At 45.2% G+C, this 15,385-nt stretch overlaps 1 protein-coding gene across 1 annotated transcript; it reads left to right on the top strand.

Moving 5' to 3' along the window:
- Positions 1–5,257: 5,257 nt before the first annotated feature.
- Positions 5,258–13,694, top strand: PDCL3 (phosducin like 3). The gene is made up of 6 exons (XM_019753912.3): positions 5,258–5,389; positions 7,492–7,624; positions 10,006–10,096; positions 10,397–10,540; positions 11,247–11,455; positions 13,328–13,694. Exons 1-6 carry the CDS (start codon positions 5,384–5,386, stop codon positions 13,468–13,470), a joined length of 726 nt encoding a protein of 241 aa, XP_019609471.2. The 5' UTR covers positions 5,258–5,383; the 3' UTR covers positions 13,471–13,694.
- The last annotated feature ends 1,691 nt before the right edge of the window (positions 13,695–15,385 follow it).

The following is a 15,385-nucleotide window of genomic DNA, read 5'->3' as shown; positions in this document are numbered from 1 at the left end:
GGCGCGTAAGAGATGGATGGAGTTATAAAATGCACCTTTTCATCAGGTGATAGGGTCCTCTTCCACTGAGCTAGAAAACACGAGAGGCATTTTGGTAATGGGACTTGTATTACTTGTAGTCACAGTGTGGATAACCCAGATCAGCGGAGCAGCTTCTAGCCTTTGACCCTGAAAATCACTGCCCCACGATGCCCTGTCATCAAAGCTGGGTTGTCACCAGTGTGTGTGCTCCAGCACAACCTCTAAAGGCCTGGGCCAAGAAATGCAAACATTGCTTCCCTCCGTCGGGGAGAAATCTGCAACAAGACCACACTCAGGGGATGTAGTTTGTGCCTGGGTGGCCCTGTCCCACGACAGCCCTGCTGCCTTAGATTTAAAGGGAGAGAAGGGTTCTTGGTGAGCAACCAGCTGACTAACACGGAACTCAAGTACTAACGCTGTGATACGCTAGGGGAAGAGAGGTCGATAGTGCAAAAGCCTGTCGGGGCTGGTACATCTCTACCAGCAGGATCCAATGGCCCCCCTTCCCCACCTCAGCTGCGTGCAACTGGATGAACTGAATGGCTGTCTTCTGAAACGGGGGGCCAAGAAGAAGAGGTGGGATCCTGTGGACCAGACTACGCAGAAGAGGGAAGAGAGAGGGTCTGGAGGAGAGGGATTTGTGGCCCAGTGACTGCAAGAAGGGTCAGATGTGAGGAGCTGCCCTGGGACACTGAAGTGAAGGCCGTGTATGGGTGAGAACAGACAAGCTGAACGGTAAAGAGACTCTACTCCGGAACATTCCTGTGAACGTTCTCTGAAAGAATGAGATGGTGTGCTGGAATCTGAAGTCAAGAACTGCTTTGCAATTCTTCTGGATCCTGAGTGCGTGAGTGGGCTTGGGCTGTTCCACCCGCTTCCACTGCGGGTAGGTGGGGGTAGCACACTGGGGGGCTACACTTCTCTAATCCAGCTGAGCCAGGGGATTCTCAACAGAACTCTGTTGACCCACACAAGGCAGATTTCCCTGAACATTCTCCTCCTGTAACCTGCAGTTGACCTTCGTACCACCTACTGCTCTTATAGTTTCTGATTTAAGGTCTGTCTTCTCTCCCAGACATTAAAACACCATGAGGACAGGAGGGCATGGATCCCAAATGTCTAGGTCAGTGCTTTACATAGTACTTAACACATGCTCAACACATAGTAGGTGCTCAATGAAATTTCTGTGAGGCCCTACTATGGCTTGCTGCCAAGCAGGAGAATGGCTTGTGATGATGCTAATGGAGAGATTGCCATCTAATGTATTTGAGATGCTTCTCGGGGCAGCCAGAACACTCCACGGGGTTCAGAGCCACCTCTGGCCTCAACCTCAGGACTTTAGACAGGGTGCCTGACCTACCAAGGCCTTGAGCCCCCCACCCAGGCCAATCACACTGCTAGCTGCTCAGACTGACAACACGGCCCAGTGACTCAGCCATTAGGACTCCTCAAAACAGCACAACCCCACGGACCCCACCCATATACTTGGCCACGGTACACACTGCCAGCTGCTATAGCCTCCACTCAAGAGGAGATAAGCACCATGCTTGCTGCCTCAGAATTGTCCTTCTAGCCATTCTTTCATTACCTCCCTCTCCTCCAGGGCCACCCCTCCCTATGAGCTCTCTAGACTTTTGGACCGGGATAAAAACCAGTCTTTATTGGCAGTTTCATCCTTAAATGCTGTACCCCTACTTCGTTGCTCTTTCCTGAGGACTTCCTGGGGATGGCAGTGGGCTGGGAGACGCTGCTCAGGGTCCCGAACACCAGGTACCCAGGGTGCCTTGAGGGGAGAGCCTCCTCCCTGCCATAAGTATTCCAGGCTAATTGTCCCCCATCCTACCCCCAAACGTCATACTTCTTGGTGACTCGTTTCCTCCGACTAAGCCATCCTACCCTTCCTCAGTGCTGTCATCTGCAGACATCCTGGCAGCACTCCCCCTTCCCTTGGGATCTGGGAATTTGTTCATGGTCCTCCTCTCTGCCTCATGTCCCGTGTCCTCCAGGTTTGCCTCAAAGACCCTGTAGACATCTGTCTGGCACTCTGGGCTTGGGGCTCTGGACCTCTTCATCAACAGAGCTTTACATCTCTTCACTCTGGCTGCCCACTGGTTCTCTCCCCAACTGCAGTGTAAGCTTCCTGGAGGCAGGGGCCGTGTCTAATTCATTTTAAGTTCTGAGACCTAGGACAGCGTTCGAAGTACAGTCAGGCTCTTGAAAAATGTTTGAGTGAATGGATGAGTCAAGGAACATGTAAAAGGTGAGAGTGCCTAGTCCACATTCAAGGTAGTGAATATACTAGCTCAATACATCAGAAAGACTGCATTAATCAAGTCACAAAGCTCTCAACTCTTGTTTGCTGCAATTATTGGTGCCAGTTTCTTAGGTGGAGAATGCCAGTATTATTAATAACTTTAGAGATTATATTTGATGCAATGAAAGATTGCTGTGCTGGACGCATGACTGATAATATTAGATCTTTGCATAGGGCTGTGACAAGAAAATACCTAATAATTATGGGGAGCCAAAGATAGGGACTGATTTGAAATGTGATGAGAAGTAATCACAGACAATTTCACGGACAGTCAGTCCTCTGGCTTCCTTTCCGTGACCTGGGATCTAAAATTGGTAATCAAGTCAAATACAAACAAATAAACAAACATCACCACCACTCCTCCTCCAAATATAGGCCAACAGGCCATTTTCCTTCTGTTAAAGCTCAATCAGACAAAGACCACCTGGGATACGCCTGTAGTCCAACAAAATCAGACTTATGGACTTGATGCAGTGAGGGAGGCTCTGGAAGAGCCACAAAGCTCCGTGCTGTAAGAGGGAGGAGATTTGTAAGGTCATGGCTCCTCCCAAAGGATCTGAGGAGGGTCTCAAGGAAGTGGGGGTCAGTTCTGTACTGGTTGCAATTTCCAAGACAGAAATAGGAGAACTGGGGACTCACTAAGGGTTGTATACCATCGTGAGCCAGGCTCAGCATCTGGGAGTCCCTTGTAAAAAATGGGTGCAGTAAAGCAAGTCTATGGGGCCTCGTTGGTAAGAAAGCAGTGGTCATTCAAAGTGGGCGTTGTTCTGGCATTTTACAGCTGCGGCCAGAGCTTGGGAGAAAGGCTGGTCTCTGTGAACTCTGCATTTGGCTTTATCTGAGTCTGTCCTCCCAGCCTGACGAATAGCAGGGCTGCTTTTACTCTTTTTTCCGTCCAAGTTGATTTTCACTCTTTCAGGCCTGGATACGTTTTAGCTCTTTCAGTTAACTGGATTTAGCCAAAGTTTAAATATCCCCTTTTAAATTGCACTAGAGCCAAAGGTCTACATTTCCCTTTGCCATTGTGACCGTCAACCACACCCTGAAGCAAAGTCCTACAAAGCCTAAGGTGGCAAGTGCAGGACAACTGCAGGGTGGTTCATTAAAACAACTGGAACTAAATAAAATTCAGGCTAAAACCGGACGTGGCTTATTTCCAGCAAAGCACGACCAGCTTCATGGGACTGGTGTTGGGGAGCAGTTTTCTCTAATAAGACCCTAAAGCATTCGCTAAGAGAAAGCACTTATTAGCTCCTTATCTCATTACTTATTAAAAAAAAAAAATAGGGAAACCACCTAGAATCTGGACACACAAAGAGCCCAGCTATTATAGATGATGAAAAACAGCTCTTACATTCCAGTGGTTCTCAAACTTCAACGTGCTTCAGAAACACCTACAGGACTTGCTGAAACTCAGGTTGCAGCGCTCCATCCCTAGAGATTCTGATGCAGTAGGGTAGAGTGGCACCCAAGAATTCACATTGTTAGTAAGCTCCCAGGTGCTACTGATGATGCTGGTGCAAGGGCCACATTTGGAGAACCACTTCTCTAACTCAAATATTCCTCAGTGCCTCCACCATCCATACTTTTGTACTTTCTGTTTCTCCTACTTGAAAGGCCTTAGCTGCTCTCCATCGACCTGGTTGCTTGTCTTAATTTAAGTTCTAGCTCCTTGCTTGGCCATTGTATTTGTTATCTATTGATCTATTGCTGTGTAACAAATTACCCCAGGTAGGATCTCCAGAATGGTAGCATGAGGTGTTCAAGGAAACCATTCCCCAAGAGAGACACCTATTAAGCTGGTCAAGATTAACAAAGACAACCATTCAAAATCTTTAGAGATTGACCAAAGGGTGTACAACTGAGAAACACTAATTCCACAAACTCTATGGAAACTTACAACAGTGGAAATGCATGGTACTGAAGCTAGGGACTGCATCCATCTCCCACAGCTCTACCTTCTGGAAGAACTGTTCCAGTGAGCTCAGCAACCAAGTGGCAGCTCACCATACCGCTGAAGAGTAAAACCTCCCTTTCCAACATAGCTCAACCGTTGCAGTAGATATGCTGTCATGGGTTCAACAGGTGAATGACAGCTCCCATGTCCCCCAGCTTCCCAGGGCTGAAGCCGGGTAGGTTTGGCAACCAGTGAATTTCAGATCTCATCTTCCTTGGATCTGTACCGCAGAAGATCCATACTGGGGACATGCTTGGGAGTGGCCGCAGCCTTGTGTGGTCAGAACCTCCATAGTATAGAGGTTTGGCCCAGGGCGAAGGACAGAAAATCTCCAAGACGGCAACACCAACCCAGATGTCTTAAGGTAGAAGCCTGGAGCCCAGCACCTGCATTTTATAATTCAGACTCCGCTGATTTTATTCCTACTGTGTGCCCCTGTAGGTCGAGCACTTTTACAAATATGAATCACCTTAGGCTCAACCAGGTAAATGACCTGTCACCTTTCTGGTTCTGTCTGTTGCGATCACTGCCATGTCCGCAGAGCCTAGAACAGTGCCGGGTATAAAATAGGCCCCCAATAAATATGTGTCTTATGAATGAACTGCCTTATCCGACGCTGAAATTATAGTGAATTCCAGGTCACCCTGCATCGTTTTTAATTGTAACACTGGAGCACTGAAACATTTCTATTTCTGACTTCTTGGGCAGAGACCTTTTCTACACAATTAGGTATAAAGCTGAAAAAGGCGCACTGCCACTGGGTACCTCCCCACCCAGCCCCACTAACCCAAGGCCGATGACCTACCCTAATAAGGTAGCGCCCAGGTTTGGCTCCGGGTCACGTGAATTTTGCTGCCCCGACCGACGGTAGGCGTGTCCTGTCTCGCGCGTGCGCACAGCTTCTGCGCCTGTTTCAGGAGAGGACGCGCTCAGAGGCCTCGCTTCCTCCCTGGCTCCGCCCAGCTCACTCCTGGAGGGCGGGGCCGAAGCTGGGCTGAGAGACGAGGCGGGGCGGCGGCTGTGCGCGTGCGCGGAAGAGAGTGAGGGGCGGTGGCGTCGCGGCCCGCCTGGCTTGAGTTATTTGCGACAGGATGCAGGTGAGCAAGCCGGGGGCACGAGACCTGGAGACTGCGGCGGCTCGTTTGCCCCGTTGGGTCCCCGCCGGCGGCGGACTGTCCCGGCCGGGCCGCGGGAAGCGCCGGACGCCACAGGCACCCGCAGGCCACGCGAGTCGAGGCCCGGCGCAGACGCAGTGTGGGAGGGTGGGCGTGGTGCCGCCGTCTGGGCGTTCCCACCCGTGTGGGGTCCACCCCCCAAATCTCCATCCTTTGGGGCTACCCCTCCTTGAGGTCGAATCCCCCCTGGCAAAGTCACTTCCTACTTATTAACTCTCACACCTGAGCAGGTGTGTTATGGAACCGTTGCGTGGATCGGGACGCTTGGAGAAGTGAAGCGTCCTGCCGAGGGTTCCATAACACAAAGTGCCAAAATCTGTGTTCCTGACTCCACTTAGAGCCAGGGGAGGGTTAGTTACACCCTCCTCCCGCGCGTTCGTGTTCAGGTTGAGGTGCGCTCGCCTGACCTCCAGAGCTGAGCCCGAGGGTCCCTCTACCCAGTCTTTAAGTCTTACTTTCAGTCTTAAAATGGATAAAACTAGATCCCCTAGTTTTGTACTTTTATTGTCTGTGGAATGTGCTAATGGAATTTGATTAAAACCCAAACGGGAAAAAAAATGAATGAAGACACCATGAAAAATGGATGCTTTTATGAGCAAAAATCTGACAACCGAATTTTGTCACTGTGCGAGGACCCTCTTCCAAAGGCCTTTCTCCTGCCTCCCAGATCTCGCTGTGGCTGAATCGTCTCTGGCTTGTTGGCAAGTGGGAAATGGAGTTCGTGTGGGTTTGTTTGGGCCAGAAGGTATTGGGGGCTGGAGAGGGTGATGGTTACAAACACAATGTGTCTGCCACAAGCCAGACTCTTAAATGATGAAGAGGAAGGTCCAGGGCTGCCCGGGCCTCCTTTGCATTCTCTGTCCTTTTTGTCCCTTCTTAAAAATGTCACCTCTTCAGAGGCCTTCCCTGTTGAAAGAATTCTGTTCCTTTTTCTTTTGAAATATCTCAGCAAGACTCGGAGCTGGGGCTAGAGCCTGGTTATCTCAGTGCCCTTTCCTCAGTGCTCCTTGATTTCATGTTTCAAACCAGGTCCTTTCGCAGTGTTCCTGCCGAGCCATGCAATACCAGTGTTTGGCTGGCTGGGTCCTGGAGCTAAGAGCCCACTTCTGACATTTCTCCTTCTGACATTTGATCTTGGTTAAATCTGTCTTGTTCCAGCATAGCAGACTTCATAAGTGCCATGTCCCGCAGGTACAGGTAAAGGACTTAGAAGCGTTCCCAGCGCCTAGTACTCAGTAGGTGTTAGCCCTTGTGGCCTATTCCACTGGGGTCTCAGCTCTCAGGTTTGGCCATCAGAGGGTTTGTCAGCCAGCATCAGGCTCTCCTCCCTCTGATTCTAATGCAGCCACTCATGACTTTGAGATGCTCAGTATTTCTGCTCTTGGGCACTTTGCACATGCTGGTTCCTCTACCTGGGAAGTAATTTCCTAAGTTCTCCTCATGTCTGGTTCCTTTTCACCTTCCAGTGATGGTTAAATGTCACCTCTTCTGAGAGAGCGTCCCTGCCCATCCGTGGACTGCGGGCCTCCTGTAACTAGTCAGCAGCCTGTTGGTCATTGCACTTACAATTTGTATTCTATATCTGTTAGTATATTTCATTGTTCATTGCTTGTCTCTTCCTCTTGATTAAAATAGATGGTTCTGGCACTCACCATGCGTCCCTACCATCTAGTGCAGTAATTTACATATAGTAGGTACATATACTAGGTACTTAATAAATACCCGTTGAATGAATCACTCCAAGTCATTAATAAAAATATTGAGCAAACGTCAGGTCAGAACCTGTGCATCAGACCCTAATTTTTACCCCAGTACTAGCTCCACTGTAGGGTTGGGAGCTTTGAGTACGTGACAGGAAGAATGGAACAGGGGCTGTGGATCTTTTGACACTTTCTTAGAAATGACATAGAATGATTTGGTTTGAATTTTTCTTCCCACCACCTTTCCCATTTGACCCCTTGCCCAATGTGGCACCCTCCATAGTGGACGTTGCTCTCATGGTATCCTTGGTCCCACTGCTCTAGGACCCCAATGCCGACACCGAGTGGAATGACATCTTACGCAAAAAGGGCATCCTGCCCTCAAAGGAAAGTTTGAATGAATTGGAAAAGGAGGCAGAGGAGGAGGAGGAACAGCGAGTCCTTCAGCAGTCCATTGGTGAGATAGCTTGTATTCTTTGTTCTGTGTCTGTCTGGGTAGGAAACAACTTTCTGTGCCTCTAACTGCTCTGGTGGAAGGATCCTCTGGGCAAGAGTTGGGCAGCCAAGGTTTGGAGTGCTGGACCGGACACTGTGGGACCGCAGGCAAGTTGCAGAAGGTCCCAGCTTGCAACTGTCTGGGCCACAGAATGAGGGGACTTCAAAGGCCCCTCCATTGCCGCAGTTCCTTGTCTGTGTCAGATGAGCACGTGACAACCCCAAAGAAAGGACTTTCTTGTCGTGATTCCCTTGGTAGACTGTCATGGCGATGCGCTCCAAGGTTTTAGTGTTTGTGTTCTCCTTAGCTTATACTTTATTCTCTTTGTGGTTTGATTGAGAATATTCAAAGCGTTTCATTTGGGGAAGCGTAAGATGTTTGCAATGTGTGGGGTCTGAGAGAGGGGTTTTCTCAAAAGTGGTTATACCATCTGACTCCGAATCTTTTGGGGTGCTTGTAAAAAAACCCAGTTCCTACTGAATCAGCATCTCTGGGGGCGGGGTGGGTGGCAGTGGCCCAGGAACCTGCATTTTCAATAAGTGCCTCAGGATTGCTGACTCACAGAGTCAGAGTTTGAGAACCACTGATCACAGGGGTAGTACTTTTGTCCCGTTTACATGTTAGAGCTCATTTAGAGGAGGCTTTATTGCAAAGCATTTAACCATCGAGTGTTTACTGCACGATGACTGTGTCAGGCGTTGTTCTAAGCGGGGGGCTGTCACCATGCACAGACCTGATAAACATCCTTGTCCTCATGGAGCTTATATTGTCGTGAGAGACAGGCGATAAACAATACGCAAGTGAAATGTAGGAAAATGAAGCAGGGAAAGGGTTGGAGGAGGGCTAAGTATACTTCTCGATAGGGTCAGAGAGCACCTCACTGGGAATGATATTTGGGTAGATCTGAGGGAGGGGAATTGAGCTGCTTTAGCAAGTGAAAAGCATGTTGGAGAGCTTACAAAGAAGCCAGTAGGATTAGGAGAGAGGAGTAATAAGTTCAGAGAGGCAACTAGGAAGCAAACCATTTAGGCTCTTGTAGCTTCTAGTAAGGGCCTTGATTTTACATCTAATGAGGTGAAAGTCATTGATGGTTTGGACAGAAAAGTGACACGTCCTCCATGTTGACAGCACCATCCTGTTGCTGCCGTGGACTGTGGGGGGCAAGGCAGGAAGTAGGGAGACTAGTCTGGAAACTACTGCGGTAATTCAGGCACGAGATGCTGTTGGCCTGGGCCAGCGTGGGGGGGTGGGGGGGGACGTGGTGAGAAGTGATCACATCTGGATATATTTTGAAGGTAGGGCCAACTGAATTTGCTGATGGATCCTATGAAGGGTGTGAGAGAAGTAAGTCAAGGGTGACTGCGGGGATTTGGGTTTGAGCCACCTGAAGGCTGGAGTTACCCAACCGAGATGAGGAAGGCTTGGAGAGGGGCAGGTCCGGAGTGAGATCAGGAAGTCTGTTTGGGACATTGTAACTCTGAGATTTTTTTATTAGACGAATAGAGATGGTAAGTGGGCCATTGGGTATGTTTTTCTCCAAATCAGAGAATACGGGCTGGAGGCATCAGTTGGGGAGTTGGCAGCATATTGGTAGTATTTAAAGCCATGAGATGCAATCACCAAGGGAGTGGGCAGAGATAAAGAAGAAAAGGAGTCAAAGCAAAGGGCCCAGAAGAGGGCCGCCTTAGAGGTGGGAGGAGGCATCCTGGAAGCCAGAGGAAGGCAGTCGTTCACAGGAGGCAGTGATGGGTTGGATCAGATGCGCTCTCAGTCCAGGAACGGCGGTCACTGTCGACCTTGGTAAGAGCAGTTCTGTGTAGTCATGGGGTGGGAGGTCAGGGACAGAGCCGATTTGATGGCCATAAAAACAAAATACAGGTGTCATAGCTGTTCCTTAAAAGAAAAGATCCAAGCAGGAGAGAATACCAAGAGTCAGTGATAATCCCTTTAACTCTAGGAAGAGTGTGCTCGCTCTACCTCCTGGGAGACAGGGAACTGTGACCCACCGTCCCTTAGTGTATGTGCTTGAAGGTCAGACCAGATGAGTCCAGGCAAATACAACTCTTGTTTTATAAACCTGGGAAACTTCTCATTCCTCTCCTTACTATGGGGCGGAGGTAAGAGAGCCTGCAGACACCAACATACTGATTCTATCTTTTTAAAACACCATCGGCTTCTTCTATTAGTGTAATACCTTAAGTATTTTGCATTCTGCTTTTGTGGCTTGGGAATCTTTTGGGTTGCATGCACACCTCTGGGAGAAAAGTAAAGAAAAGAAAAACAAACGTATATTTGTTCATCCTTTAAATTTTTTTGGTTTTTGCCAACTTAACTACATTCAGTGAAAACATACGAAGACATGACTTTGGAAGAACTGGAGGAGAACGAAGACGAATTTAATGAGGAAGATGAACGAGCTATTGAAATGTACAGGTTTGTGCCACCCAGGGGGACTGTTTGTTTTCTGTGTGGCACTAAAATGTGTGTCCTTTGAAAATGAATTTTCTGGCTGACGTAACATTTAGAAAGGACCATAATTAAATAATAATATTGCAGATGTCAGCAAGCTCATCTAAGACTTTTGCCATGAGGCAAATAAACCTGGACCTTTATGAATGTTGTTGTCAGAAAGATGTACGTGTGTGTGCGCGTGCGTGCGTGTGCCTTGTGCCTCTGTGTGTGTGTGTGTGTGTGTGTGTGTGAGTAAGATGTCTCTCTCCTTTTCTTGTGCAGGCAACAAAGACTGGCTGAGTGGAAAGCAACTAAACTGAAGAATAAATTTGGAGAAGTTTTGGAGATCTCAGGAAAGGACTATGTTCAAGAAGTCACCAAAGCTGGAGAGGGCTTGTGGGTAATCTTGCACCTTTACAAACAAGGGTGAGTGACCTCATACTCTGTCTTTAAATGTTCATTTGAATTTGTATTTTAAGCATCTTGGGCTTGATCCACATCAGAGGGTGTTTTATGTATTTCTGTTGCTGATTTGCCCAAACCTCAGTGCCTAATTTTTGTTTTAAGACTTTCAAGTTAATATTTGTGACTCACACAGATGCCTTTGTTATGGTGTAGCAATGAAGACTTTGTTTTTATTGAAAAGAAATTGTTATTTATTCCTCTAGAGAAACTCTGGCTTTTTGGAATTCCATGTAATGAATCACTGTCGTAGGTGGCAAGGGTGACCTTTGTAATAATTGTCCGTGGCAAATGGTACAGTGGTTCTCCAGTGTTTCTCACCTCCAGGCTTTTTCTTGGGCTGTAGAGTCTAGTGCTTGCGTAGGAGTTTCTTTAGAGCAGGAAATGCTTTCTGACCTGTTTTACATATTCTAAAATCTTGAATGTTCTCTCATATAGATAGGCATAACAATTATCTTTTACAATGCAGCTGGTTTTCTGACTTATTGTTGGGTTAAATTAAATTGGACTTTGGATTTTGAGTTCTTCACTTTCCCTAAACATACTAGAAGTTTTTAAAAACTGGCTGGAGTAGCAGAATCACTTGTGAGGTTTTGCTTAGGGCAGAGGGTAATTGAGCTTTGGTGTGTCCAAATGCAGAATCGCAGTCGCTTCTGTTTCTATTTTCTAGGATTCCCCTCTGTGCCCTGATAAATCAGCACTTCAGTGGACTTGCCAGGAAGTTTCCTGACGTCAAGTTTATCAAAGCCATTTCAACAACCTGCATACCCAATTATCCTGACAGGAATCTGCCCACAATATTTGTTTACCTTGAAGGTGATATCAAGGCTCAGTTTATCGGACCTCTGGTGTTTGGTGGCATGAACCTGACAATGGATGGTAAGGGCCTCTTTGAGGTGGCCAGTGCATGGTAGGCATGGCCAGGGCATATTTCTGTTGAAGAAGAGCGTGCCTGTTTCCTAGACACGTGTTACGGTGATACAGTGATTTGTCGAGTTCACCTTTGCTCCTGTGTGAGGGATTGTTAAAAGGGAAGACGCAGATTTAATCGCTCACCTTGGACCAGTCAATAGGGACAGTTACAACTGGGCTCTAATAATTCTCAGTGAAAAGAGAACACAATGCACTATAAGATATATGTATTTAATATTAATGTCTAATATGTTTTATTTGTCCCTATACTTGAAAATGTTTTAAGTTATAGCTCAAGATCACGTCATTTTTTAAATTCACGTGAACATATTAATGACAGATGCTTATATGTATCTATATGTGTGTGTATATATATATAAAATTACCTCTATAGAAATATTTTCTCAGTTGAATATCTTAGTAACTTTTAAATTAAATTAAAAGTTTATTTAATTCTGCCTCTTAACACCTGAATATGTGTCTTTATTCCTTTCCACCTGTTACACACAGAGGTGTCAAAATATGTATACATGCATTATGTGAGAGAAACTGAGGCCTGAGGACTTCCTGCTAGGTCCTTTATACACTATATACTCAACAAGGAGTGTGTGCTGCTTTATATACTCCTTTATATACTATAACATACTCATCTGGGAAAAGTATAAACATATACACACATACACACACGTATGTGACATCAGTTATACGATACTAACGTTCAAAGGCGTATAGCATTTCAAACCAAATATACCTTTGCATCTTAATTTGGTCTTTTTGTCTATACCATGGGGGGAGAGAGATAGGTGCCTTTATTTGTAGAACAAGTCTTATTTAAGGATTAGTGAACTTATAAAACAATGATTACTGTGTATTAGTGGATAATAACATTAATTACATACACATATGTATGTGTGGATCTAAATGTATTCTTGAGTCAAGAATCAGAAATCTTAAGTTTTGTGTGTTTTTTTTAAGAAATTTGAAAATTCATAAATTTAACTGAGGTACCTACAGCTGAAAATAACTAGTGATACTCATCTCCATGAGCACTTCATTTTATTATTATTTTTATTAGTTTCAGATCCATGTGCACTTTAAATGACTGTGATTTGGTTGTCAGAGTTTAATGGAAGTACCTCATTGGCAGAGCCTGACTTTTAAACCAGGCTATTCGTTATAGAATCTCAAATCGAGTCCCTCAGTTCTGCTTGGGTCCTCTCTGCAGTGGAAAAATGCATCACTTGATTTTGTTTCATAAGTTCACACCCATGTGGAGTTTCACCGATTATAAGAGAATGAAATATAGGAACTGAGCCTTTAGTAACTGATTCTTCGTTTTGTGGTACTTTTTTTGTTATTACTAGGAACAAATGTATCAGTTCTGGGAGGTCATCAGACGTTTGTCCTTTGATAGATTGAGATACTGGACCTGAGGCTTAGGAATTTCCTTTTGTAACTAAAATTATATTTATGATTAGATTGCCAGAAGCACGGTGAAAACTATTTCCTTTAAATGTTTCATGCTGATTTTTTTCCCTGGAAATTTTACATTCTGAGAAACTGGTCGTTAGAAGATGGGTTTACTCTTTGTTCTTTCTTTTAATTACCATATAGGTTCGAATGTATGTAATATCTCATTTAAGCTCATCTTGTGGAAAAGTATTTTTGTTTTCTTTCTTAAAGGTCTGATTTTTTTTCCTTTCTTCTAGGCACTAAAAGTGGTCATCAAATGTTGATGATTGTCATTTATGGTTAGGAAAAACCAGTGGCTTGATGGACTTGAGGGTGAGGGCCGTGTGCAGACTGTCTTAGGTGATTTGCTTTTTCTTTATCACACAGAGTTGGAGTGGAAATTGTCTGAGTCTGGAGCAATCAAGACAGACCTGGAGGGAAACCCTAAGAAACCGATTGAAGACGCCTTGCTGTCCTCGGTGCGGGGCTGTGTCCCCTTGAGCGGGGGCAGCGACTCCGAGGAGGATTGAGGCTGCGGGAACCTGCCCAGCGATGGGACAGATCATCTGGATCTTCTAAAAAAGGGAAAAGGAGGATTGAGTCCTTTGCTTTTCAGCCTTTTATAATTATGTTTTAAATCTTGTAGGTCTCAAAAAGTATCATTGCTGGGAATCCTATTAAATTTCATGGAACTCTGTTTTTTAAATTAAAATATTTCCTTAAAAAAATAAAAACCAGCTGTTGGTATGGGAAATGTCTATTTTATTCACTTATATTTTAAGGAAACTGTAGAACTATTCACTGTTTATTCACATATAACTACAAAGGAATATGGAATGTAAAAAAAACAGTGTGAATAAGTTTTACAGTGGAAAATTGCAGCTAAGCTTTACAAACATAATTGTTTATTTTTATTCTTTTATAAAGATAGCAACAGGTTTATTACCTCAAAATAAGGGAATGATTGACAGGAAAAACATCTTAGTATTTATCCTATTTTGGAGAAATGGGCAATAATTTTTACAAAACACTCATTGTCTTACTAAAGCAATAACAAAGATCTCAATTTATTGCCATTTTCGGTTAAATATTTTTTTCTAGTTTAAATAATTTTTTGTCTGAGATTGTTGCATTGTCAGCTAATCTGGATTGCTGTCAAAGGCCACCTTAAATTATTCTGGAAATAACAGATATAAGCACACGTGTAAATAAATAAACTGAATCTCAGTCAATAAAAACATCAAGCTGTTTTCCGACGAGGATCCTTAGCATTTATCACTTCTTGTCAAATTGACTTTAACAGAACGCTTAGAGGAGATAACTACTTGATATTTGTGTTGAATGATGTAGCACTTAACGCTGGTTTGAATCTTAAGAATCAGATTCTTGAATCAGAGGGCACAGAGTTCTTTTAGATTATACAGTGAAATTTATTTTTGCTGTAATTCAAAGAATGGCGAGCAGCTGTGACCCATTTTATCTGTCAGAAGTGTCTATGTCAGTATTTGTTTTCTACATACATGAGAGCCATTGCTGCTGATAAAAACATACTCTGTGTAGCAGTTTACCTTGAAGGATGTTTTGTGAAATTTTAATTAAAGGGTTAATACAAGGTTGGTCAGTTCCATCACTTGTATGCTGACTCCACGGTTTTTATGGGGGGAGCTGCTTTCTTAGATTTTCTGTGGTTGGCTGACATTAAAATGAAATGCTGTGGGAAGAACAAAGGTGAAAAGCTTGAGCATTGTGTTTGCCTAAGAGCTGCGATACACACAGCTCCCAGGAAGAGGAGGAACTGTGCTGGGACGTCGTGGAGCGGGGTATGCAGTCTCCACCGTGATGGAGCCCATACAGGGTATAGTTATAAACATTTTTTGTGCCACTTTGAGCTGTGTAAGTGCGAGAACTGCCTCATAATCTTGCCTCCATGCCAGCTCCATGGAGCTCTCCATGCCAGTTGGAGCGCAGCAAAAGCTCAGGTGCTCATGGACGTGGCCCATGAGCGCCCTGTGTGGCCATGCAGCACCCAGGCCCAGGCCTCTGTTTAGTCATGCCGACTGAACTTGATTTAAAGAGAGAGAGAGAGACGCATCTCTGTCCTAAATTAGTATTGTGATTTGGAACCTGCCCTGCAAATTTCTACAAGTTAATTAATTCTGGGAGACTTCCCTATAAGATTCCCCATTAACTTCTCTTTATTTCATTTGGAGCGTTTGAGATGTGACAGAGGTGATGCAACTGGGCGCTTAAGCATTGAGTTCATCTAATTCCACAGAAGAAACGCATAGCGACCAGGGCAAAAAGAGGAGAATGCTACCTAGAGCCTGTCTTCTGGTGTCCGAGGAAAGGGCCATGGGGAAGGGTGTTAACAGCATGTGCCAGCCTTTTCTTCAGTGATTTAAATTCAGTTTTCTTACATAACAAGCTGAAGTGTTGACTAAGTGT

Source organism: Rhinolophus sinicus, chromosome 2 (genome assembly GCF_057876585.1).
Source record: "Rhinolophus sinicus isolate RSI-liver-muscle chromosome 2, RSI-T2T, whole genome shotgun sequence".
Classification (NCBI taxonomy): domain Eukaryota; kingdom Metazoa; phylum Chordata; class Mammalia; order Chiroptera; family Rhinolophidae; genus Rhinolophus; species Rhinolophus sinicus.
This window is presented reverse-complemented; position numbering and strand designations above follow the sequence as displayed.

Excerpts from the sequence above, each read along its gene's own strand:
- PDCL3 (XM_019753912.3), top strand. Across the intron at positions 7,625-10,005 it reads AGTCCTTCAGCAGTCCATTG|TGAAAACATACGAAGACATG; the intron begins GTGAGATAGCTT and ends AACTACATTCAG. Across the intron at positions 10,097-10,396 it reads CGAGCTATTGAAATGTACAG|GCAACAAAGACTGGCTGAGT; the intron begins GTTTGTGCCACC and ends TTTCTTGTGCAG.